The 22,059-nt window shown below is 62.2% G+C and overlaps 2 protein-coding genes across 7 annotated transcripts in view; one reads left to right on the top strand and one right to left on the bottom strand.

Moving 5' to 3' along the window:
- ASAP2 (ArfGAP with SH3 domain, ankyrin repeat and PH domain 2) overlaps positions 1 to 14,603 on the top strand; it is a 114,852-nt gene extending 100,249 nt beyond the window's left edge. Inside the window, exons 22-29 of one of the 3 annotated variants that reach the window (XM_045844494.1) lie at positions 335 to 572; positions 2,962 to 3,096; positions 4,536 to 4,707; positions 9,521 to 9,570; positions 10,040 to 10,110; positions 10,484 to 10,606; positions 12,243 to 12,341; positions 12,450 to 14,603. In XM_045844494.1, coding sequence (XP_045700450.1) covers positions 335 to 572; positions 2,962 to 3,096; positions 4,536 to 4,707; positions 9,521 to 9,570; positions 10,040 to 10,110; positions 10,484 to 10,606; positions 12,243 to 12,317 — 864 coding nt within the window. In that variant the 3' untranslated portion in view covers positions 12,318 to 12,341; positions 12,450 to 14,603. Of the gene's footprint in view, positions 1 to 334; positions 573 to 2,961; positions 3,097 to 4,535; positions 4,708 to 9,520; positions 9,571 to 10,039; positions 10,111 to 10,483; positions 10,607 to 12,242 lie in introns of all 3 variants that reach the window. The other 2 variants (XM_045844493.1, XM_045844495.1) reach the window with 2 other exon arrangements.
- Positions 14,604 to 14,804: 201 nt separating this feature from the next.
- Positions 14,805 to 21,957, bottom strand: ITGB1BP1 (integrin subunit beta 1 binding protein 1). 4 transcript variants are annotated; one of them, XM_045844499.1, is made up of 8 exons: positions 21,580 to 21,691; positions 21,092 to 21,161; positions 20,749 to 20,852; positions 19,769 to 19,847; positions 18,092 to 18,228; positions 16,410 to 16,502; positions 15,768 to 15,917; positions 14,806 to 15,297 (listed from the first exon to the last, which is right to left on the bottom strand). In XM_045844499.1, exons 3-8 carry the CDS (start codon positions 20,818 to 20,820, stop codon positions 15,226 to 15,228), a joined length of 603 nt encoding a protein of 200 aa, XP_045700455.1. In that variant the 5' UTR covers positions 20,821 to 20,852; positions 21,092 to 21,161; positions 21,580 to 21,691; the 3' UTR covers positions 14,806 to 15,225. The 4 variants fall into 4 exon arrangements, with proteins under 4 accessions (XP_045700456.1, XP_045700455.1, XP_045700454.1 ...); XM_045844500.1 differs by lacking the exon at positions 21,092 to 21,161 and having other exon boundaries at positions 14,805 to 15,297; positions 21,622 to 21,643; XM_045844498.1 differs by lacking the exons at positions 21,092 to 21,161; positions 21,580 to 21,691 and adding an exon at positions 21,826 to 21,957 and having other exon boundaries at positions 14,807 to 15,297.
- Between the last annotated feature and the right edge of the window lie 102 nt (positions 21,958 to 22,059).

Genomic DNA, 22,059 nt, shown 5'->3' with positions numbered 1-22,059 from the left:
CCGGGCCGGAGAGCTGTTGGCCGTCGGTCGCCCCAGAGAGCGGGCTTATGAACGGGAAGCGCAGGGGCAGGTGGAGGGGACTCTGGCTGGTGAGGGGAAGCGGCTTCTGTGTTGAATCCTCCGCAGAATGCAGGGTGCGGGTGGGCGGGGAGCGGGTATCCACTCAGAGACGTGCGACTCCCAAGGCTCGCGGCTCCCGTGGGACCGTGGGGAGTCGGGGCCGTGCCCAGGTAGACGTGGTGCACGGGAGGCGGTCACCAGGGGCTCGAGCACGGTGCCCGAGAGGGGGTCCGTGTGCCCGCATCCCACACGCCTGCCCACCGCCCCCCTGCAGCCCAGCCCCAGTCGGCGAGAGGACCGGCCGGTCAGCTTCTACCAGCTGGGGCCCGGCGCGGCCTCCCTGGCCCGAGACGCCGCCGGCCTGGCCAAGGACAAGCAGCGGGGCTTCGCGCCCAGCGTCCTGCAGAACGAGACGTACGGGGCCGTCCTGAGCGGCAGCCCGGCACCCGCCCTGCCTGCGGCCCCCAGCACGACCAGCGCCCCCCCGCTGCCCCCGCGGAACCTGGCCAAAGGTACTGAGCCCTCGCAGCCCGGCCAGCGCGTGCGCGGGGTGGTTCTCAGTGTGTTTTCGGAGCTAAGTAGCCGCTCTGCCCCCTCCGCGCAGGCTTTGGGCTGGCGGCAGGGTGGCCGGCTTCCCTGGGAGCCTCTGGTCCTGCAGTTTTCCCGTTCGCTCCCGAAAGGAACACCCTCGGGCACAGGGCACTGCGCGTGGCGTAGAGCATCTCGACGGTCCCTGCGCTGGGCAGGGGCGTGGCGTCTGCGCGCCTGGGGAGGCAGGGACTCTGCCCCCCCCCCCCCCAAGCACCTTCTGTCTGGGCCGTTCCTCTCTGCTTTCCAGCACTCGAGACTCCTGCCTTTGCCTTCGTCTTTGTTACTTCTCCCCCGCGTGCACTCAGGCGGGCGGCCTGTGGCCCCTGTGAATATTTTCTATCACTGCGATCCCGGGGAATGAAGGATGCAAAGATGCAAACTTGGGGAGACTCGTAAAATAGTCTTTGTGGTCCCACCAGCTCTCGCTACACTCTGCCACTGTCACCACATAGTGACTTCGAGTCAACGGATGCTATTTTTTGTCTTCCTGGAAGTGGAAAACAAAGCCCAACTTCAGTGATTTTCCCAGCACTGGGGCCCCACTGGCCACAATGCTTCTGAAGGGGAGTCCAGCCAGTGGCCAGCCCGGCACTGGGCTGGGGCTGGCAGCCGAGGCCTGTGGTCGGGGAGGGGCTTCCCAGGGGGGGACAGGGGCCTCTGTGGGGCGTGAGGTCCAGGCACAGAGGCTGCTGCGGGCGGCTGGTGGTCACAGGAGAGAGTCCTCTGTTGCATTTGTGTGGGAGCTGCTCCCTGGGAGGAGCATGTAGGGACAGGTGGTGGCCGGGGCTGAGGACGGCGCTCAGCAGGTGCCATCAGGCTGGGTCTGTGCCAGCTCCCACGTGGCCGGGCCCCCGCCATCCTGGGTGTCTCACACACCGTCCCACATGGGTCTGGAGGCCCGAGAAGGTCGCTGAGCCTGTCGTCCAGTCTCGGGGTCGTATCCTCAGGAGCAGGCCCCGGGAACCAGCCTGCTCACCTCCCCAGCAGCGCCCACGGGCTTAATGGGAGGACCCTGCACAGGAAGGGAGCTGCAAAGCCAAATCCCACGGCTGCCCAGTCCTCCCTGCCACCCTCACCAGGAGGGGCCCAGGGCAGGTGGGCGCAGCAGCTGTGGTCGGGTCCCTGGGGTGTCTGACTGGCTTCCCCCCTCCCCCCCACGCCCAGGCACACGTACTCATTGTGTCGTCTGCACCCCATCGCGGGCTCGCACTGGCTCTGTGGTTGCGTGTGTCAGGTCAGGAAAGGTTGTACTTTGCTCTGTTCGGTTGTAGGGAGGGAATGGAAAGCTGTTCGTCCTTATTTCTTGCTTTCCTGACGTCTTAGAATGAGGGTTTGGTTTTCCTCTCCCCACTTTTGCAGTTTGGGCATTTAACTTCATGTCTTACTCTTTTTCTTTTTTAAGAGTTTTATTTATTTATTTTTAGAGAGAGAGGAAGGGAGAGAGGGAGAGAAACATCAATGTGTGGTTGCCTCTCGAGCGCCCCCTACTGGGGGCCTGGTCCACAACCCAGGCGTGTGCCCTGACTGGGAATTGAACTGGCGGCATTTGGTTTGCAGGCAGGCGCTCCGTCCACTGAGCCACAGCAGCCAGGGCTCCATGTCTTCCTTTGGTGACTGTACGTCCCCTCAGCTCGCCCCCTCAGGGGGACTCCTTGTCCTTGGTCTAGTCCACACCTGGTCCAACATGAAGGCCCCCCCCCACAACAGCCAGGAAAGGGGGTCGGCATGGTCATGCACCTGAGCACACGCCACCCGGTGAGGAGGAGCACCGAGCTTGGGGCAGAGGAGGACTGTGACCAGGGCGGTGCTGCTGCCCTGGTGTGTCACCCCCTGGCCTGCTTGGTGCCATCTCTGCCCATTCCCGGCCAGCAGGGCGTTTGCGGGGGGTGGGGGAGAGCCTTCACCTGGTGTCTCTGATTTGCACCCTTGCCCCTCTGTGTTCCCTCTGAGGACAGCCCACCCCCTTGTGAGACGGTGACCCCCAGGCCGGGGGAAGGACTGCATGGACGGGAGAGAGATGCCGAGGCCCCATAACCCGAGCACAGTGCTCAGGGCGGGTCACTGGGTTGCCCCTTCTCCTCTCCAGTTGGCAGGTCCCCTGGAGAACAGAAGCCAGTGAGACTGGCGTGTGTCCGCTCCCGTCTCCCGGGCAACAGAGGGAGGGGTTTTTAAAGCTGCACCTCCGTCTGCGGTCCCAGTGCTGTTCCAGGAGGGTCCCGTGCACCTCGAGGGAGGGCGTCAATAATGCAGTTTCTGTTTCTGTTTTCGTTGTGTGCGCGTGCCTGCATGTGCCTGCGTGTGCGTGTGCAGCTCAGACAGCCTCCTCCGCTCACGCCCCGTGGAAGACGAGCTCTGTGAGCGTGGACGGTGTGAGCCGGCAGCGGTCTTCGTCCGATCCGCCGGCTGTCCACCCGCCGCTGCCCCCTCTCCGCGTGACATCGACCAGTACGTCTCTTCCTCTCTCCTCCCTGCCGGTGGGCCGCGCAGACCTGGACGGATGGCCCGGGTGGGGAGAGCGCGGCCGGTGCCCGAGGCCGCGTGGGGCGCCGTGGCTTCTCCGTGTCCCCGAACCCTGTGGCCTGCTCCCCGCAGCCGCGAGCTCCGGTTTGTGGGCACCTCCCCGCCCCGCCCCCCGCTCCAGGGGCTCGCTTGCGTCTCCTCTGTCTCCCCCAGCATTCTGGCCACGTTTCCGTCTTCCTTCCCCACGTGAGCCCGGGGGCCTTTCCTTGGTCTGTTTGGTGGGTCTCCGTACGTGGGCTCCGTCACTCGGACGGTGATCATTTGAAGTGTGTGCTTCTCTTCACTGTCAGCGTGTGGGGGCAGTCCCAGAGCCCGGGGCAGGGCCCTGGGGGAGGCTTGTCCCCAGCGAGCCCGGTGGGAGCGTCCCCTGGGTCAGTGTGGCCGGCTCCCCGCGCCGGCCGCAGGAGGGAGCGCTCGGCTCGCTGGGGGCCCTCGGCTCCCACAAGCTTCCCCTTGGCGTCTTCCGCCTCCATACCCTCGGTCACGGGCACCAGGAGCCCAGGCCAGGGCAGTCGGTGCCCCCAGCGTGTGGCTGCCGGCAGAGCAGGGCGCTGTGTCCGGGAGGGTCTTCCGGGGCCAGGGGTGACATGGGGGCCGTCCAGCCCAGACACACCTGAGTCACCCAGCAAGGGGGACCCTCCTCAGGGGCCAGCGTCCCGAAGCAGGTGTCCGCCTCAGCGAGGATGGCAGCAGGGACGTGCTGGACGTGGGGGGGGGGCGCCGATGTCCCTCGGAGGGGGCGAGGGGCGGGCCCACGCCCCGCGCCCTGCCCCCCCAGCTCCCTGCCCCCTGCCCCCTGCAGAAAGCACGTCCCGCCCCTGAGCCTCGGCCCCTCCTCTGCGCGGTGGGGAGAGCAGCTCGGCCCGTGCAGAGTTGGGCTCCCCCCCCCCCATGCAGAGTGGGCACTCACGGCCTCTGCCGAGACGGACCCACTCGCAGCAGCCTGGGCACGGGACGGGCGGGCGGGCCCCTGGGTCCAGACGCACACAGAGTTGACCCAAGAAGGCCCAGCTGCCCCTTTGGGGTGGGGGGGCGGGACAGGGCCTGGGCCTGGGCCTCGGCCGCTGCTGGTCTCAGCTCACAGAGCCCACGGCCAACCCCCTCGGCCTCTCCACGGGAATCTTCTTGGGGGGAGTTCTCTCGGGCGCATAGCAACCTTTTAGTCCCAACTCGGGGCTCAGAAGGACCCCCCCCCCCGGCGCCAATCCCGTTCACTGAGGGTCTGCAAGGGACGTAGGCTTCTCCTTGAGAAATAGCGACAGAAAAAAGGGGGGCCCTTCCTGGAGGAGCTGCTGGGGAGAAGGCTGGATGGGATGCCTGCCCTCTGACCCCCCGTGGGCCCCTCTCTCCTCCTCTCTCCGCAGATCCCCTGGCCCCCACGCCGCCCGCTCCCACAGCCAAGACGCCGGGTGTGATGGAAGCCTTGAGCCAGCAGAACAAGCCGGCCCAGCCTGGGGCCCCCCTGGGCAAAGCCGCTCCCCCGCCCCTGCCGCCCCAGCCGCCCAGCCGCCTCCCTCAGAAGAGGCCTGCTCCCGGGTAAGGATCGTCCCCTCGTCCCCGTTCTCCTGCCCCCTTCCACGTCCCCTCGGGGCCTAGGCGCACCGGCCTGCCTCGCTTCTTCTGTTCAGGGAGCCTCCAAGCGGCCCGTCATTTCATCGGCCGGGACTTCCGCGCCAGCGCCACCGTTTGAAATCGCCCAGTTGCTCCTGTGGCGGCCAAGGCCCAGGGGTGCCTGCCTGGGTTTCGCCAGGCTTCCAGCGTCCTAAACACAGTGTATCCAGAATTTTTGAACTGTGAAAATTCACAGGCACGTCTGTGTTACACCCCACGACGACTTTAGATTTCTGTTTAGTCCAGACAATGGGATTGTGGGAGTTAAAGTCCTCGAAACGCAAGGCCTTTCGGTTCTGTGAGTGGCCCACCCACAAGGCTGTCTCGGCCTCGGGGCCCCTGTGCAGTGCGGGGCGTAGGTGTTCTACAAACGAGGACGTTCTAGAAAGACAACAATGCAGCCGGCCGAGTCGGGGGGACAGCACGGACACACCCCGCCTCCAGTGCTCACACCCCGGGCAGGTTCGGCTGCTCGTCGAAATGGTGTCCTTGGCCGTGGGGGCGGCCGTTGCACGGCTCCCCGCCTGGGTCCTCGTGACGGGAAAGGGCCCCGTGCCGCGGGAATGACACTCAGGAGCCAGGACTGGGGGCCGTGCGCTCACTGCCGATGGAGCGTCCTGTCCGCAGGCCGGCCTGCTGGGTGGTCTGGACCGGACGCACCCACCCACACAGACACGTGTGTGTCTGCGTTTCTGGTGCGCACGTGTGCGCGCGTGCTCTCTATCAGTCCAGGAGTCCACACTGTCCCCAGCTCCGATTGTCCTAGTAACAAACCACACCACGGCTTACTGACATGAGGCACGCACGGCTGTTGTATCGCGCTCGCGGCCCCATCAGGAATTTGGGTCAGCGTCATGGGGACGGCTTGTTTTTGCTCCCCAGGATCGGGGGCCTTAGCGGGAGGGGGTTGGGCACAGGCGGGGACTCATCGGCTGGAGGCCAGTGTCCTTGGAGTCCGTTCCACCCCACGCACTGGGGGTGGGGGCTGACCGACAGCCGGAACCCCAGCGGGGCCGTCGGCTGGGGTACGTGGCTCTCCACGTGGCCAGGGCCTCTTCACATTGGGGTGGCCGGGCCCGAGAACAAGTCCCAAGGGACGGGCCTGGCCCTGGGGACCGGCGGGCCACCCCTTTGGCCACAGGTCACTGGCCCCGCAGTGGCAGAGCCAGGCCCTGCCGGGGGTGGGGAAGGTCACGGGCAGGGCGGTCGCAGACTCCAGCTGTCCGTGAGGGATCTGGGGGTGCTGTCCTAGAAAGCGCCGGAGGGTTCACTCTCATCCTCTCCCTCTGTCCGCGTGTCCCTTCTCTGTGATGAGAACCCGGCTGCTGCGTTCGCCTGCCCGGTGAGCGGCGAGCGTGCATCAGTGCCGGCCTCCTCCTCCTCCTCTGCCTCCTCCCTGCTCTGCCTCCTCCCCCCTCTGCCTCTCCCTCTGCCTCCTCCCCCTGCCTCCTCCTTGCTCTGCCCCCGCCCCCCCCGGAGACTCCCCTCCCTGAGGAGGCCTGGGGCCCAGCGCAGAGCTGGTCCTTGCCCTGCTGGGCTCCTACCCGGCCCCACCAGGCCGGCCCCTGTCCCCCGCTGGGCCGGTGCCTCCCTCGTCCCACTCAGGCACACCCCTGCACGGACGCCCCTGTCCCCCGCCACCCCAGGGTGGGTCCATTTTCCTTCGTGCCACCAGGTTAGACCTGGATAAACTCAGGATTTAATCTGCGTCCTTTGGTTCTGGGGAGTTCTGTTGGTTATTTTTAATGCCTTCTACTTTTTTCCTTTCTCAATTTAAAAGTAATTCTTACTGTTCAGATGTCAGATCCCCATGGCCTTTTTCTCTCTTTGTGAGGGTAAGCTAACTGCACTCACCCCTGCCCCGAATCTCCGGGGTTTGACCTCTGGGGGTTGACTTCTTGTCCACACACAGTTGTGTCCGTGTTCTGGCACAGCAGCCCCGAGCCGTGAGTCTCAGACCCAGGCCCCGCCTACTTCTGACAGCGCAGTCTCCATCCCGGGCCCAGGGTTACTTGCGAGGGGAAGGTGGGCTCCCCTCCCTGGCTGGAGTGATGCTCAGGCTCCCGGGACCAGAGCTGGTCCCGTGGCCCCACCTGGAGGCCGGGGCTGGAAGTGCCATTGCTGTCTGTTCGTTTGCTTTAGAAACTGACTGTCTGGGAGACTGTCTCCGTCTTCCCGTTGTTTCACTGGGTTTTCATCCCTGCTGTCCTGTAAGTCTGAAGTTAGTGGTAGCCCGTCTGGTCCGTGGACTCACTCTCTCTCATCGTGGATTATTCACGGTGGGTTTTGGGGGTGTTTCCCTTTGGCTTTGGCCTTCCTGCGTAATTTGGTTCTTCCTCGTTCTTATCCCTTTGTTTTGACCTCTGTCCTTTTGGAGTCCGTTTCCCCATAAATTCCGTGCTCCCTGCCTGTCAGCCGCCACTTCGGGGGGCATTAAACACTGACTGACCGACTGCACCCCGATGCGCAGAGCCGCCACAGCAGGTTTACTGGGGAACCCTGAATTTGGGCTCCTTTTTTTTTTTTTCTTTCCCTTGGACAGTTCGGGTTCCTGGGAGAACAGTCTTCCAGTCTGTTGCCTGAGGGAGCAGGTTTTCTGGGGGCTGGACGTAGAAACAAAGTCACGCTTTTACTTAGTCCCCCTGTTTCTCGAGACACTGCCGGCCACCGCACCGGGCATCCCCGAGTCCAGACACGGTTCTGCCCTCCCCAAGAATAGAAGCTTCTGGCCTTCGGTGGCGTGGGGAGGGGGTGGGGGATGCGGTTGCCAGGCTTTCCAGAGTCGGGGCTGGGATCTGGGGGCGCAGCTCCTGGAGCAGACCTGGGCCGGTCTGTGTGTCTGCGCTCCGCCCTCCCCCCCACGCCACACTCCCCGGGGCTTGGGCTCGCACTCGTGCGGCAGCGGCCTGGGCCTCCCTGACCGTGAGGGCTCTCCTTGCTCGGGGGCGGGGGGGGGGCAGGCTGCTTAGGATTCGTCCCTCCACCCCCAGCTTCCAAGATCTCCTTTCTGTCTGTCTGCAGTTCTCTTTGTCCTTTTTACTTTTTAAATTTTTTTCCCTGGGAGAATGTGGAAGCAAACGTATCTCTGCCTACAGTTTCTAACCAGAAGCCTCAGGGCTCTCGAATGCCTTCTTGGCAAGCTGTAAGCAGCCTGCGGGAGCCCGAGGCGGGGCGGGGGGGGGGGGGGCGGTCCCGAGCTGTGCTGCCAGGGCCTCGCTCCCAGGTCCGCTGCACGGCCGCAGGCCGGCTTCTCTCGGCTCCGGGGTTCGGGTCGTCAGCGCCTCTCCCCACCTCCCTCCCCTTCCCCGGCACCACCCTCAGGTTTGCTCTCCCCAGACTGCGGGGGTCATTTTCTCTCCCGTGGGGGTGGTGGGGGTGCGAGGCAGGGGAGGCTCGGGCGCCTGTCAGACGAGTCTGGGTGGAGGGCACCACGGGCGCGGCCCCGCGGAGCTCTGCTCCTGACGGAGAACATCGCCGCGTCCGCCCCGGCTCCGGACGGACCCAGCCCGCCTCCTGCTGTTTCCGTGGGGCCTGAGAGCCAAGGAGGGTTTTGGGGTTTTCAAATGATTGAAAAGCCAGAAGATTTCATGACACGTGAAAATTACGTGAAATTTGTATTGCGGCGCCCATAAAGAAAGTGTCACCGGAAGCTGGCACGCCCACCTGTTCACACGTTAACGATAGTAACGTCGAAAGTCAGGACAGAGACCTTGTAACCCGCAGAGCCTAGGAGATCTGCCCTCTGGCCCTTCAGAGGAGAAGTTCCTTAGAGGGTCAGGCCCCCCTGAGAGTGTTTCGTGGTTGGCTGAAGGCGAAGGGGTCAGCGGGGTCAGCGTGACAACTCCAGGGACACGGATGGAAATCAGGAGGCAGGACTGGTCAGATGGGTGGGGCCCTCCCCTGTCCACCCTTTAAATTGGCTGCGTGGTCCTCACCTTCTCCCCGCCACCGCGGCCCCAGACTGCGCTCCTAGGGCGGCGCGAGAAGCGGTCAGCCGGCACTGGGCCTGCCGCCCTGCCCCTCGCTTCACCCCCCACTCCTGTTCCTCCAGCCCACCCCCCCCCACTCCCCTGCGTGTGGGGTGCGCAGAGACATGGCAGGGGACTTGAGATGGCGCTCCCTTCTCAGCCTGTAGACATTCTGTCCCTCGCCCTCAGTCTGCGAGGTGACAGGCAGGTGTCACCCCTTTCGCAGGTGGGAGTGTCCGCCCAGAGAGACCCGTTGACCCAGAGTGGACTCTGGCCTGTTGGCCTGAGAACCGGGCCCAAGGCTCACGGTTGGGCCCCGAGCTGGGGCCAGCCGCATGGGCTACAGGCAGCCGGGGCCACGGCGCACACAGGCGTGAGCGATGCTGACTGGTGGTCAGGCAGAGCCCTCACAGCCCTGGGGTCGTCCAGCCTCGCCCTGGGAGACCAAGGCCCTCAAAGCGGGGGGACTGGCCGAAGGAGGGCCCAGCGGGCAGCAGGTGGCCCAGCGCAGTGTGGCCTGCAGGTCGTGTCATGCAGGCGCACGGGGACAGGGGCCCCTCAGGACCTGGGACCTGGCACTGTCTTCGGGGCCTCTTGTTCTTTCTGTTTCAAGAACGGAGGCAGCTGAATGACAGGGCATTAAATTGGCTCAGCCACTGCAACTTGGACTCAGCCGGCTCCTTTTCAGGAGGGGGTGAGGCGCCGGGGGGGGCACACAACGTGCCTTCAGGCCTCAGGCCTCAGAGCGACTCTGTCCCCCTTCTCTGCAGGACCGACAAGTCGACCCCACTGGTCAGCAAAGGCCAGCCGAGAGGACCTGGTAATTACTTCGTGGGAACTGGGTTCGTGGGGGGTTGTGCGCAGCCGCGGCAGCCTCCCGGGCCAGGGCCCAGCTGCCCTCTGCCCGGCAGTCACCTGCCCTCTGTGCAGCATGTGGTGCCGTATTGCGCCCCGGTACTGCGCCCTGGTTCCTGTCGCCTGCTGCTGCTGCGGGGGGCCGGGGGGGGGGACAGGCGGCCCCGGCGGGGTCTGCAGGTCCGCGCAGGAGGTGACCCCGTCCGTCCCCGTCTGAGACGCCTGTGCGCTCTGCGCAGCGTGCACGGGAGTCACGGGGCTCTTTGGCCTCTGGGGGACCTTTCCCTCAGTGGGTGAGAGAATCCCAGGGAACTTGCCTTCCAGACCCGACAGACACCAGGGCTTTTTATTAGTTGTTTCTGTCTCACGTGACGGAGGGGCCTCCTGTGTGCTGACTCCTCTCGGTCCTAACTCAGTGGGTCTCTCTGGAACAGATGCCCTGGGCCCTCTGCCCAGCACCTCGGCCCTGCAGCCCCCCGCGCCCATGCCCAGGAAGTCCCAGATGGTAAGTGGGCAAGACCCTCCTGCCCTGCCTCCTCCTGCAAGTTATTCCACGGGGGGGGCAGGTGGCTTCGTCCCGGGTGCCTGGTCGTTTGGACTGGGGCAGGACGCAACCCCAGAGCCCATCAGGTGGTGCGCTCGGCCCTCTCACCGCAGCTCCAGGTCAGCCCCTGCACATCAGGCACCGGCAGCCACATTCCCAGCTCTCTGCCCGGCCGGGTCTCTTCCCTGTCCCTTCTGGCTCCTCCTCCGAGTCCCCCTGGCCCCTGAGCTCCACTGGGCCGCCCCCTCCCGACTGGACACCGATGGGCTCCCAGGCCTGCGCTCGGGAGCCCTCCCTGCCCCAGTAACCCCTGACCCTGCCCTCCGCCGCCCAGACCAAGCTGAAGCCCAAGCGGGTCAAAGCCCTCTACAACTGCGTGGCCGACAACCCGGACGAGCTGACCTTCTCTGAGGGCGACGTGATCATCGTGGACGGGGAGGAGGACCAGGAGTGGTGGGTGAGTCCGCCCCCGGGCCCCCGCCCACCTGGCCGGAGGTCTCTTCCCTGGTGGGGCCCCCCCACCGCCCGAGTGAGTGTGGTCTCAGGCCTCAGGTGCCCGCCCACACATACCCACTTCTGTGTGAGCCTGATGGGTTCCCGGGCGGGGACCCCCGTGTTAGGGAGGGCGGGCCACTCGGGCTGCAGCTCCCAGAACCACCTGAGGGGCTGGAACGAGGCCCCTGTGTTCCTAGGGTGCAGCCCCGCGCTGCCCACCTGGGGGGAGGCTCGCGAGGAGAGCCGAGCTCAAGGGCACCGTCCGGGCGTCAGTCGTGGCGACCCTGCCGGGAGCCTCAGCTTCCAGGTGGGAGCCGGAGTGGGGTTCCCTGGCGCTCCCCCGGCCACCCTGGGAATCCAGCCTCAGCGTTCGCAGGCCAGGGGACTGGGCAGGCTGCCCGTGTCGCTGAGACACAGCTGCCTGGCCTGTGAGGGGAGGGCACCAGGGCCCAGGGTAGGGGTCCAGGGCCCAAGGAGAGTCACTGTCACCGATCAGAACGAGCACAGTGGGCTCACGGAGCCTGCCTGGGGGGCGGGGCCTGAGCGCCTGGCACCCTCTGGGTGCTGCCCCAGGGAGGGAGACCCTAAGGGGCCCGCTCTGCACACTGCGCTCAGACAGCTCACGGTGGCCGTGGGGAAGGCAGTCGGGCCCGCGGGACCGCTGTGCTGTGTGGAATGTCGGTCAGTGTCCCCAGCAGAGCCCCGGCCTGTGTGAGCTGTGCACTCCGCCCCCGGGCCCCGCCAGCACGGCGCCTGGCCGCACTGCCCCCGGCACGAGTGCCTCCTGGAGCCCCCTTGTGGCTGCTCCCCCGGGAGGGGCTCCGGGGTCTCGGTCCCTCCCTCCCTCCGTCGGCCTCGCCGCACACGGCACAGCAGCCGCTGCCGCTCCTGGGTCCCTGGGCGGCGGGCTCGCTGGGCCCCTCCAGCTGCGAGGACTGAGACTGCGTGGGGCCCAGAACTTTCTGCCGCCTCCGCCACTGCCCCCACCCCATGAGATCCGAAGCTGCTGTGTCTTGCACACAACCCACCTGCCAGCAGGAACCACCCGCTTATTTCAAAGCCTGTGGGGGCACGGAGCGGCAGGAAGGGGACGGGGTGGGTGCCGATGCCCATCCTAATTTACACTGTGGAGATCACACTTGACGTATAACTTATATAACTTGCCCAGAGCAAAAGTAACTGATTTTTTTGGAAGTCTCCGTGAATGCATGACGACATTTAAACGGGGCCGAGCCCCGGGTGCCACTTTCCAATGCGCTGCAGCTCACGAGCCCCCGACAGGCACCTCCTCACCCGCTGGAGGAGGAGCGGCCGGAGGGGCCAGCAGCCAGAGGGGCTGTCTGCCTGCCCCCGGCGCGGCCAGGACACATACCGCGCTCTGAGGGGGGGCCCCCTGGGAAGGGAGGCCCACGCTCTTTGGAGTGAGGCAGCGGATAGGGAGAGGCAGTTCAGTGTGTTACCCTCGGGATTCTTTGTCGGGAGAGATTCTTCTGCATGAGTTGTCCCCCCCCGCCCCGCCCCACCCCAAATGCTCCAGCGCCTTCCCTGGCTCCCGCACTCGGAGTTTTTGTAACACCCTGCCCTCCCCTCGGTTTCAGATCGGCCACATTGATGGGGACCCCGGCCGCAAAGGGGCCTTTCCCGTGTCGTTTGTGCACTTTATCTCCGACTGAACTGCTGCTGAACCGAAGCCACAGGTCTGCTCCTGCGTGGTCGCCGGCGCCCCGGCCGGACAGCCCGCCGCCGCGTGAAGTGCGCGGGCGAGCCGCGGCCCCTGACGCCCCTGTCTTGTCTTTAAAACTCAGAGGCGACGTATGGATACACGTGAATCGGTTTTATAATTTGTGATTTTCATGAAACATCGCTATCTGCTTTTGTTGGGAAAAATGGAATTGCCTGAAAGGTGAACTGAAGAGGCATGTGAACCACGTCACTGAGGCCCTGGGTCTCCAGGACCAGCCGACCCTGAACACGCTTGCGCTCAGGAAGATGGTCCTTCCCGCCCTCCCTGGCCCGTCCCTGGGGTCCGGGGCCTGGAGCGTAACAACTGTTTAGGACGCCAGTAAACTAAATGCCACCAGTTCACCTTTATAGATGTCTTTTTTTCTCTAAAAAAAAAGGGGGTTTTAAGATTTCCTTTGAACGCCACCCAGTGCTTACTTAAAGCCACTTGGAAACTGACCCGCGAGCCCTGTCCTTCCCGACCGTGGTCCCCGAGGTGGTAGCTGTCGTCCTCGTGTTCTGCGTGTGCGTGTGAGCTGTGGTGCAAGCCCCGCCTCCCAAACTACCGGTCGGTCGTCACGGCACACGGCAGCCACAGTCCATCCCGTCCCAGGTCCCCCAAAACCCCGTTTCCTGGGTGCGGTTAAAAACTGAGGGTGAAGGGGGTGGCCAAGGCGCTCTCTCGCGAAGCTCCCGTGTTCCGGAGATCGCTGCCTCGCGCTCCTTTCGTCACACGGACCCCCGCGGTCCCCACCTGCCGCCTCCCCCCGAGTGTGCCGCCTCCCCTCTCTCGCTCCCGAGAGCGTTTGCTCAGCTCGGCGTCCTGTGTCCGTGGTAACACCCCCACGGGAACGGTAGCCACACTGTCTGTCTGGAGATGTAACCCGTCCCTCCCCTCGCAGTCAGGAGCGTTTTGGAGGTCTGTAGGTCCCGGGCGATGAAACGCTCCGAACACGTATTTCACTATGGAAGCCATCGTATCGTGCTCTAGCTTAGGCTACTGGGGCTCGGGGGTCGGGTCGTGTAGGATAAAAACCAAAATTCATCAGGTTAATGCACTTGAGTGTCATAACCTCTACTCGGCCGTAGTGAGCGGAAGGTCTTAGGAGGGACGTGGGCGAGCGTGGCGCTCCGAGGAGGAGCAGGCGCGTGGACACGCCCACGTGGGTTCTCCCCAGGCGCGGAGGAGTCGGTCTGAGTGCGGGCCCGGGAAGCGGGGGGCAGCGCTTCGGCTGCCGTGGGGCACTGCCTGGGTGGGGGCGGCCGGTCTCTGTCACGCAAGACTCTCCTTCTGTCGTTGTCGTCGTCGTTTTCACGCGCAGTGTGCTTTTTGTTGCTACGACAAAAGAGGACAGAACTGGAATGTTTTACGATGTCGTACGGCAGGTGCTCCTTGCCTTTTCGAAACCCCGGGTAAAATGTGTCAGGGGGCGTAGTCTTTTTTTTAAAGCACTACATTAACTGTTCGGTTCTGATGTTTGAACCCTCCATTGAGTTAATTCCCTCATGGACCTGGGGAAGGAAACACGGATTTTGCACAGTGCACGGCTGTGCACTTTAACACAACCCCCCGCGTCGGAGTCCACCACCAGCCCCTGGACGCCCGGGCGCCGGCTGTGTGCGGACTTGAAGTCAGTGCATGCCGACGTCTGAACTCCAGCCCCCCACTAACCCGTCGGGTTCCCCGGTACAGGGGCGTCCAGGAAGCGGTTTTCCAACCTACAGTTTGGTGGTGCTACTGCGCAGTCATTAATGTGACTTGCCAGAGGAGAAATTATAGTGACTTCCCTGCTAATACCCTTTCCTGGTTATTTGCTCTTTGCAAATTAAAAAAAAAATACACACACACACAAAGGAAACCATTGTAGATATCTATTTATATTTTGTTTATGTTTCACGAACTGAGCTGCAGGATTCCGGCACCTCGCGTGCCGCTCCCATCGGGTCAGGCCCCCGGGAACGAGGACTCGGAGAGGTGGAGACTGGTGGTGACCGGTCCGCAGAGGGGGGGCAGGGCGGGGCGCGGCCGGAAGTGCTCCTGGAGGTGTAGGACACTCACTCCTCCACGCGACTGCTCGGGCCTCGTGGCAGTGCCACTGTACATACTGTATAACCTAAATCAATCCTTATTTTCATTGTCCTCACGCAGTGATTTATAATTAGAGAGCATGTTTAATAAATTTACTCTTGTCAACTAGTCATTTGACTAGAAAAAAAATAAAATACTTTTAAACGGACACGGCGTTATTTTTGTTTTTGACCCTTCGGGCGCTGTTTGTTAGAAGTCCTCTAAGAAAACCCACGGCCCTACGGTCCGGGGGTCCCTGGACACCTTCACTTGTGAGGCGGCAGCGGTGGCCTCCCGAGGTGCTCCCCCCCCCCGAGCTGAGGCGAGCGCTGTGGCCCACCGTCACGTCATCCCGAGACAGCATTCCGTTCCGGCTCCCCTCTCTGTGTCTGGAGTCGGCTATGTCACTGCTGCAGACCAGCAGCGTCCCCAGGCCAGAGCTGCAAGCCGGAGGCCGCTGGTCCCCGGAGGGGCTGCCGAGCAGGGGGTTAAGCTTGTGTTTAAAAGCAACAAATGAGGTTTCTGTTTTTAGTCCCCGACAGGTAGATAACATCAGCGAGTTAAGTCACTGTTAAGAAGATGCTTTAATAGAAAAACAAAGGATCGGTATTTTATACACAGCTCCCCCCCCCCCCCAGAAAGTAGAGCGAGGCATCACCTCCCGTGCTCACACCAGCTCCCGTGCTCACACCAGCTCCCGTGCTCACACCAGCTCAGCACTGCAGAGTGCAAACAGCTGTCGGGAGGACAGCTGGACTGCGTTCACGAGCGGTCGACTCCCACTCGCAGACTCAGGCCTTCTCAGACGTCAGCACGGAGTCGAAAGCGGTGGACAGAACTTTGCAGATTGCTTGTGCTTGCTCCTGCGTGGGGTGACAAGGTATGGCGAGGGAGTTGGTAAATCTGCCCCCGAGCTTGACCTGACCAGCAAAGGTGTAGACCTGCCCCTCTGCACGCCTCGCCTGACCCCTCACGGCTCATGGCCGGGCCCTGCACTCCCTTCCCCCGCTCCTCGGGGGACCCAGGAGCGGCCACACCCAGGACCTCGGCCTTCAGGAGGGGGCCTGGCCGAGGGGACAGACCAGCATCCCCAGCCCCCTGTGTTTACGAGCCTCTGATGCTGACTCGGGGTGCTGCCAGCGGCCATCCCAAGTGACAGCTGGCCACAGGTTACACCAGGCAGCCGGCCGCCGGCTCCTTACTCATGGTCTTTGCCGGGTTTTAGACAGGGGCGTAAAGAGCATCTCTGCAGCCTTTGCGAGACTGCGACAGCCTCCGGCTCTGCCACTGTGTCGGGTGCGTGACCGGCCGGGCGGCGCGGACCCTCACTCACCAGGCTGCTGCACTGGTACACCCACAGGCTGCACTCCTCGTTGCCGGCGTCCGTGGTCTTCAGGGCCAGCAGGCTCCTCCCGGCGCCCAGCCCGTCGTCGTAACACACCATGCGCACGATCAGGTACAGGGCGTGCCGGTGCAGGACGTCCTGCAGAAGGCGGGCACGGAGACCGCGGCTGTGTGCCAGCTTCCCCGGCCTCGGCGCGCGCGCGCCCCCGTGGGTGCGGCCCGGACGGCGGAGCACACGCATGGGTCTGGGCGGGCGCAGTGTCGCGGGTCCCCTCCCGAAAGGACGTCCCGGTGCGGTGGGCTCTGGGGCAGTGGGCCTCCAGGGTTCTACCTGGCCCCCTGCAGTCCGGGAGGGCGGGGGTAGGGTGACCTGAGCCCACATCCCGTGTCCCTGCGCCCAGCCCCAGGCCGACGGCTGGTCCGGACCGGCACGGGGTCCTGAGGTGAAAGGCTCTGTGGGCTCCACCACCTAGCAGAGGCAAAGGGAAGCTCCTACTCGTCCCCCCTCTAAGAAACGGGCCACGTTTGAGGCCAGCTGCCAGGAATGTGTACAAACCCACCACCACAAACTCGAGCAGGCCCTCAACACCCCAACACCTAACCCACACCTTCTCCGTAACACACTACTCACATACTGATCCGACGTCGACACTTTTATGCCGTACTTGGACACGCCCATGATGAACTCTTCCTCCATGGGGACAAAGGGCAGCTTCCCATCTTGCTGTAAAGCAAAAACACGATGAACAGCACACATTAGCAATTGTTCCGTTAAGTCCGATGAGCCGGTCTCGGGACCCGGCTGTCACAGACCCCGAACTCTTTAAAGAACGTGGCACACGCAAGAGCCCGAGGGTTTTCCCCCAAAGCGGCAGAAAGACCCCTCCCCCTCTTTTCAGTCAACAAGTCGGAGCGAAGATCAGATCGACGCGCTCTGGGTGCACTGTTCCGCCCCCTCGTCTGGGATGAACCCTCATTACAAACTCGGACACTTCTCGCAGACCCCAGGAAGGTTTACATATTCACGTCAGAGAATAAAGGTCTTCAAATGCGCAGAGGTCATGCTAACTCGAGGTCAGGACGTGCGGCCCCGGGCACCGTTTTTCTCAGCCGGGTCATGCCCCTCGCAGGGGTGAGGTGTGTCTTATCCCCGCGCCCCACAGCTTTGGGCGGGGGACTTGCTCGATGAGTGGGTCCTCGGCTTGCAAACGTATCCATCAGTATTCTGAGCTCCTCGGGGACAACCGGCACGGCAGATGGTTCCCCCGCCAGTCATCACCCAGCGTTGCTCCCTGAGTCAGACCACGGCCTGTCTCCTCCAAAAGGAGGTCCCGCTGGCGGTCAGTGCACGCTCCAGTCGGCACACGTTTTCGTGCAACTCTCTGCCTACGCTAAAGGGGCTGTGGGAGATGAGCTCGGGCCGCCTGCCTTCACGCTGGGGTGCCCGCCGCGCCACGGCAGCCTCCTGCCAACCCTCGCTCACAGCGAGTCTAAGGCAATTCCAGGAACCGAGACACGGGGGAAGCGTCGTGCTACTGTCACTAATTTTGGAAAGCCGGTTTCTATGGTGATAGGAGGAACCCAGCAGTCCTTATGGGAGGGAACATAACCCCAGCGTCATCTGGGGGGAAATAGCAGCAATCTTGCAGTATTCGCTGCTGTCTGCACGTTGTTGGGACTTTACATTCCAAACAGAAACTGGGGCGCTGATCGTGCCCGTCCCGACGCCCCAGAGTTCTCTGTCGGGTGGAAAATGGGACTGGCTGATGTCGTCAGACAGACGCGGCCCCTTTCATGAGGCTGCGGAACGTTCAATGATCCCCCTGCCACGGCCTCAGGGAACGTGCCCCAAAGAGTCACGGACACTAGGGCAGGACGAGGGGCTCTCCCCATCGCCCTAGCACCCCCACGTCCATGAACACAAAGACACACAGTTCTGTCTCCCTGGTCTCGGGTCCTGCTGGAAACAGCGTGAGTAAACAAACAGGCGTGTCGGGCCGACAGCACCGAGCGGTGGTGCAAAGAGCCAGCGCCAGGTGCACGGGGTTCCTCGGCCCGCTCGAAAGACGAGGCAGTGGTGCGGCACGGCTCACCTCCTCTGAATCCGCCCGTCCCGGAAACGAGGTCGGCCCACCCCCGAAAAAGTAGAAAGAGCTGCCGGCGGGAAGGAGCTGCGTCTGCTCACGCAGCACCGTGCGCCTCCTGCGCCCGGCCACGGCGCCCGGCCACACGTCGGCCGTGACCTGGACGAACTACGTCTCTCCCCCAAACCACGAGCTGTATCGAACAGAAAAAAAAATTTTTATTTTTTACCTGGGCAACGTCTATATAATTTATGAGGTCTAGAGGCCCTTCCAGGCTTTTTCCTTCAGACAGTTTCAGCTTCTCGATGGCACCGACGTATCTGATTCGAAATTCTGCACAGGTGTCCAGGTTGCTGTTGCTTTGACCTGGAGGTGAAAGCCGCACGGTGAGACTTCCCAGGAGCAGCTGTGTGGCAGGGCGCCCTCCGTCCCCGCCCGGGGGGGGTGGGTGCGGACGGACAGAAGTAGGGTTTCCTCACACACAAGTCCTTTTACAGGGTCGGGGGGAGCTTCAGACTCCACTAACTTTTTCTCTCCTCAGTCACAACACGCTAAGTATAAAACTCTAGAGGGGAATACATTAGTCATAAATACCCTTCGTTTCAAACAGGCAAGAACAAATGTCGACCGGGTAACAACCGAGCCCCTCTGTGACCCACAGGGACAGGGACACGGTGCTGTTTTCCGGTTTCCCCTCGCTCTTGATCGTTTTAACACTGAACGTGCTTTCTGACTCAGGAGACCAGATCGACCCCTACCATTCAGCCAGAAAAGACAGTTTTTAAAAATGTAGAGGGACAAGGGCTGGACAGGAAGTCCTGTCCGTAACCACCGGCATCAGGTTGAGGAACTGGGTGAGCTATACAATCTAGTCAATACAAAATCGCCCTGGCTGTTGTAGCTCAGTGGATTGAGTGCAGGCCTGCGAATGAAAGGGTCGCTGGTTCGATTCCCAGTCAGGAGGGCACATGCCTGGGTTTGTGCTAGGTCCTCAGTAGGAGGCGCACAAGAGGCAACCACACATGGATGTTTCTCTTCCTCTCTTTCTCCTTCCCTTCCCCTCTCTCTAAAAATAAATAATTTTTTTTTAAATCACTGAAGTATTTACTCCTACCAGAGTGAGGGAACACTAGGTGATGACTTTTTGGTGATGCTTACGCAATGAAACAATGCCCAGCCACGTAGTTAACACTTTAGAGGCATCTGGAAGGTAACAGACCTCATGCTCCCGTATCTCTTTTCCATCGTGTGTTTCCCCTCTCCCCGCCCCCACCTCTCTCTCACAGGGGGACTAGTCTATGGTCCTGGAAGGGGGAGGGAAGGAGAGCAGGCCAGTGAACACAGCCTGTTTCCAATCAGACACTGGCTGCTGGCGGGTCAACAGGTGTGTTATGTCAACGCCGTCAGTAAAAGAAGCCGTCTCTTAATTTCTGGAGAGCTGCATACATGTCTTCCAGTGCCGGTGATGACAGATGCTGCCCCTCCCTGCCACGTGCTCCCGACACGCACGAGCTAGCGTGTCTCTGGGCACCGGGCTCCGGAATCGTTCCCGTCAGCGAGGCGTTGGTCCCGCACCCCATACACAATAGCGCTCATGCCCTACCACCCCCTTTCTGTAAAAGCTGTTCTGAAACTTCGAAATCATCGCCACGGTGTTTTCCACACGCCCTCGCTCCAGGACCCACTCAGAGCAGGTTGGCCCCCTGCCGCAGCCAACCTCCACGGTGGCGGCTTCCACCAACCACGTAACACCCCCCGCCCACTCGCCACCAGACCTCGGGCCGTTTCTAAACTCTCACCAGACACGGCAGAGGAGAGAGAGAAAACCCAGATGCACAAGAACTCATGCCGCCCCAGCGAGACCAGCTGAGCCGCAGATGGCACGCGCTCCAGCCCCTCCGGGTACCTGAGCTTTTGGTGGAGTCTGTGTCCAGGCTGGCAACGGTGCTGGATCGAGAGAGGCCCCCGAGGCTGGAGTCCACGGACTGAGAAACGACAAACACACACACGGCAGGTGTTTAAACACACGTGGAAGCACTGTCTTCCCTCCAGTGCTCCAGCGAACATCCCTATCACTAACGTATTAGAGTTGAACCAACACACAACCCCCACCGCCCTCGCCATAGTCACAGCACTGCACGAACGTGGCGTGGCCCCGCCGATCTAAATCAAAGGCAGCGCCGCGGTGTCCTGATAAGAAGACACCTTATACTTCTATCGTCTGTGAAAATCTACACTTCACTTTCACGTTATCTCCCCTGAACCCACAAAGAACCCTGTGCAGAGGGCAGGCAGGGGGCAGTGCCCTGCTTGCTAAGTGAGCAGAGAGACCCAGAGAGGTGAAGTGATTTACCCAAGGTCACATCCAGGGAACGCCCCAGACCTCCGACCTCAGCAGAGCTCCTGACTACCGCCCCCACAGCCCCCCGCCCCAGGCCGCTGCAGGTCTGACCAGTCAACACCCAGGCTGCCAGGCAGACCAGAGCACGACTACCAATATGGATGGCCAAGAAAAACACAACACGAACTACGGAGCAGAGTACAAAGCATCGGACACGTTCGCATAGAATTAGTTAGGCACACGTACCACACCCCCTAGAATTCCAGCCCTGTGACTGCATGCAATTTCTATCACATAAAAAATCTTAAAATCGGTGTTTGTTTTGATGAGACCATTTACGGGTCCTGCCCCACCTTTAAGAATTTCACGAGACCTACCAAAACAATAAAGGTACATCAAGCACAGAATGAATGTGTCTCCAGTGCAACAAATGAATGTTAAAACACCTAGTTTGAAGACACGCAGCAGGTCTGCATGGTTAGTATCCTTCATGCAACATGAGGAGAGACAGAATCACACGGCTCGCCAATCCCGTGCCCCCCTACCTTGCTCTTCGTACTGATTTCACTGCTCTGGGAACTGCTACTACTGTGTCGCTTTTTGCCTTTCCGAAACATTTTTCACTATAGCTTGATCCACAGGAGCTCCCCTAGAAAAACAAACGTTTAGTTACACCAAGAAGAGCAACTTGAAATCACTTTGTGCAGCCTAGGAATAAAAACCATCAATTCCTTCCAGTTAGTTCCGCGGCACATTCCTCTGACTTTAACATAGTTTCCTTTGACCAAAAAGTTTGGATACTATTGTTTTGTTTTTTTTTTCATTATTTGTTTTTAAATTCTAACGCTCTAACCCATAGACTCAAAAAGGGCAGAAACCTGTTCATACCTAAAGGTGTGAAAAGCATTGTTTTCAGAAGTAACAGGCACGTCCTTTAGTTCTCGAAATGTTACTTCTCCTTAATCAATTCAAGACACTGAGATTCAGTTACTGTCTCGGGTTCACCGACCGTCAAGGTTGCAGTGATGCCACCCGCTTCGTAGGAGGCCGCCGGAGCTGCCCACCAAAGTCACCAGGCTGATGATGGGTGGCGCCACGTCTGCAACCTGGGCTGACCCGGCTCCGAAGCTCTTTCCGGACCCCACCCTGCTTCCCGCGTGTTCTCGCCGCGGCGTGCTGCTGCCACGTGCAGGTGCGCAGGCGGACAGTCAACAGGACAGAAACCCCCGCCCCGAGGCGGTGGAGAGACCACCCAGAGCCAGCCCAGAAAGCGAGAGCTCCTCACCACCCCACAAAGCAGGGTCGGACCCAGGAGGCAGCCCCGCGGCGCTCCCACTCCCGTCGCCCTTCCGACGCGACCCGTCCACGCAAGATACCGTGGTCCCCGGAGCCGCCGTCCCCGCCCAGGCATCGGTTACCCGGGGCTCCGCAGACCCCGCCGCCCATCACCCATCACGCGCAGCTGCAGCTTCGGGGCTGGTGTTCGCGATTCGTGGAGGGCGGGTCTGGGTAAAGAGTGCGGCCCCACCCATCCGCCCCATCGCGGGCCCCCCAGTTGGTGCCTCCAAGGCCCGCGCTCCCGACCAGGCTCAGCCCAGGTGCAGCGAGGGCCCTGCCCTCACCTCAAAACCCCCGGCCCATCCCTGGGGTCGTCTGCGGGTCAAGCACCCACCACCTGGCAGCCCGCGCCAGGGCAGCCACTCCAGTTCTAATTCCAGCGCCAGCTTTTCCGGCTCTCCGGCCCCGCCCTCCGGGACCGCCTCCGAGACGTCGCGCAGGCGCATTGCCGAACCCGCCCCAAGCTGTGGAACTGCCTATCTCCGACCGGAAGTCTGGGGGAGGAGCCTAGCGTCGCG

This window comes from Phyllostomus hastatus, unplaced genomic scaffold (assembly GCF_019186645.2).
Source record: "Phyllostomus hastatus isolate PE091 unplaced genomic scaffold, TTU_PhHast_1.1 phas_contig_402, whole genome shotgun sequence".
NCBI classification, from domain to species: Eukaryota; Metazoa; Chordata; class Mammalia; order Chiroptera; family Phyllostomidae; genus Phyllostomus; species Phyllostomus hastatus.
The sequence above is the reverse complement of the archived record's forward strand: the minus strand, read 5'-3'. Positions and strand labels throughout refer to the sequence as shown.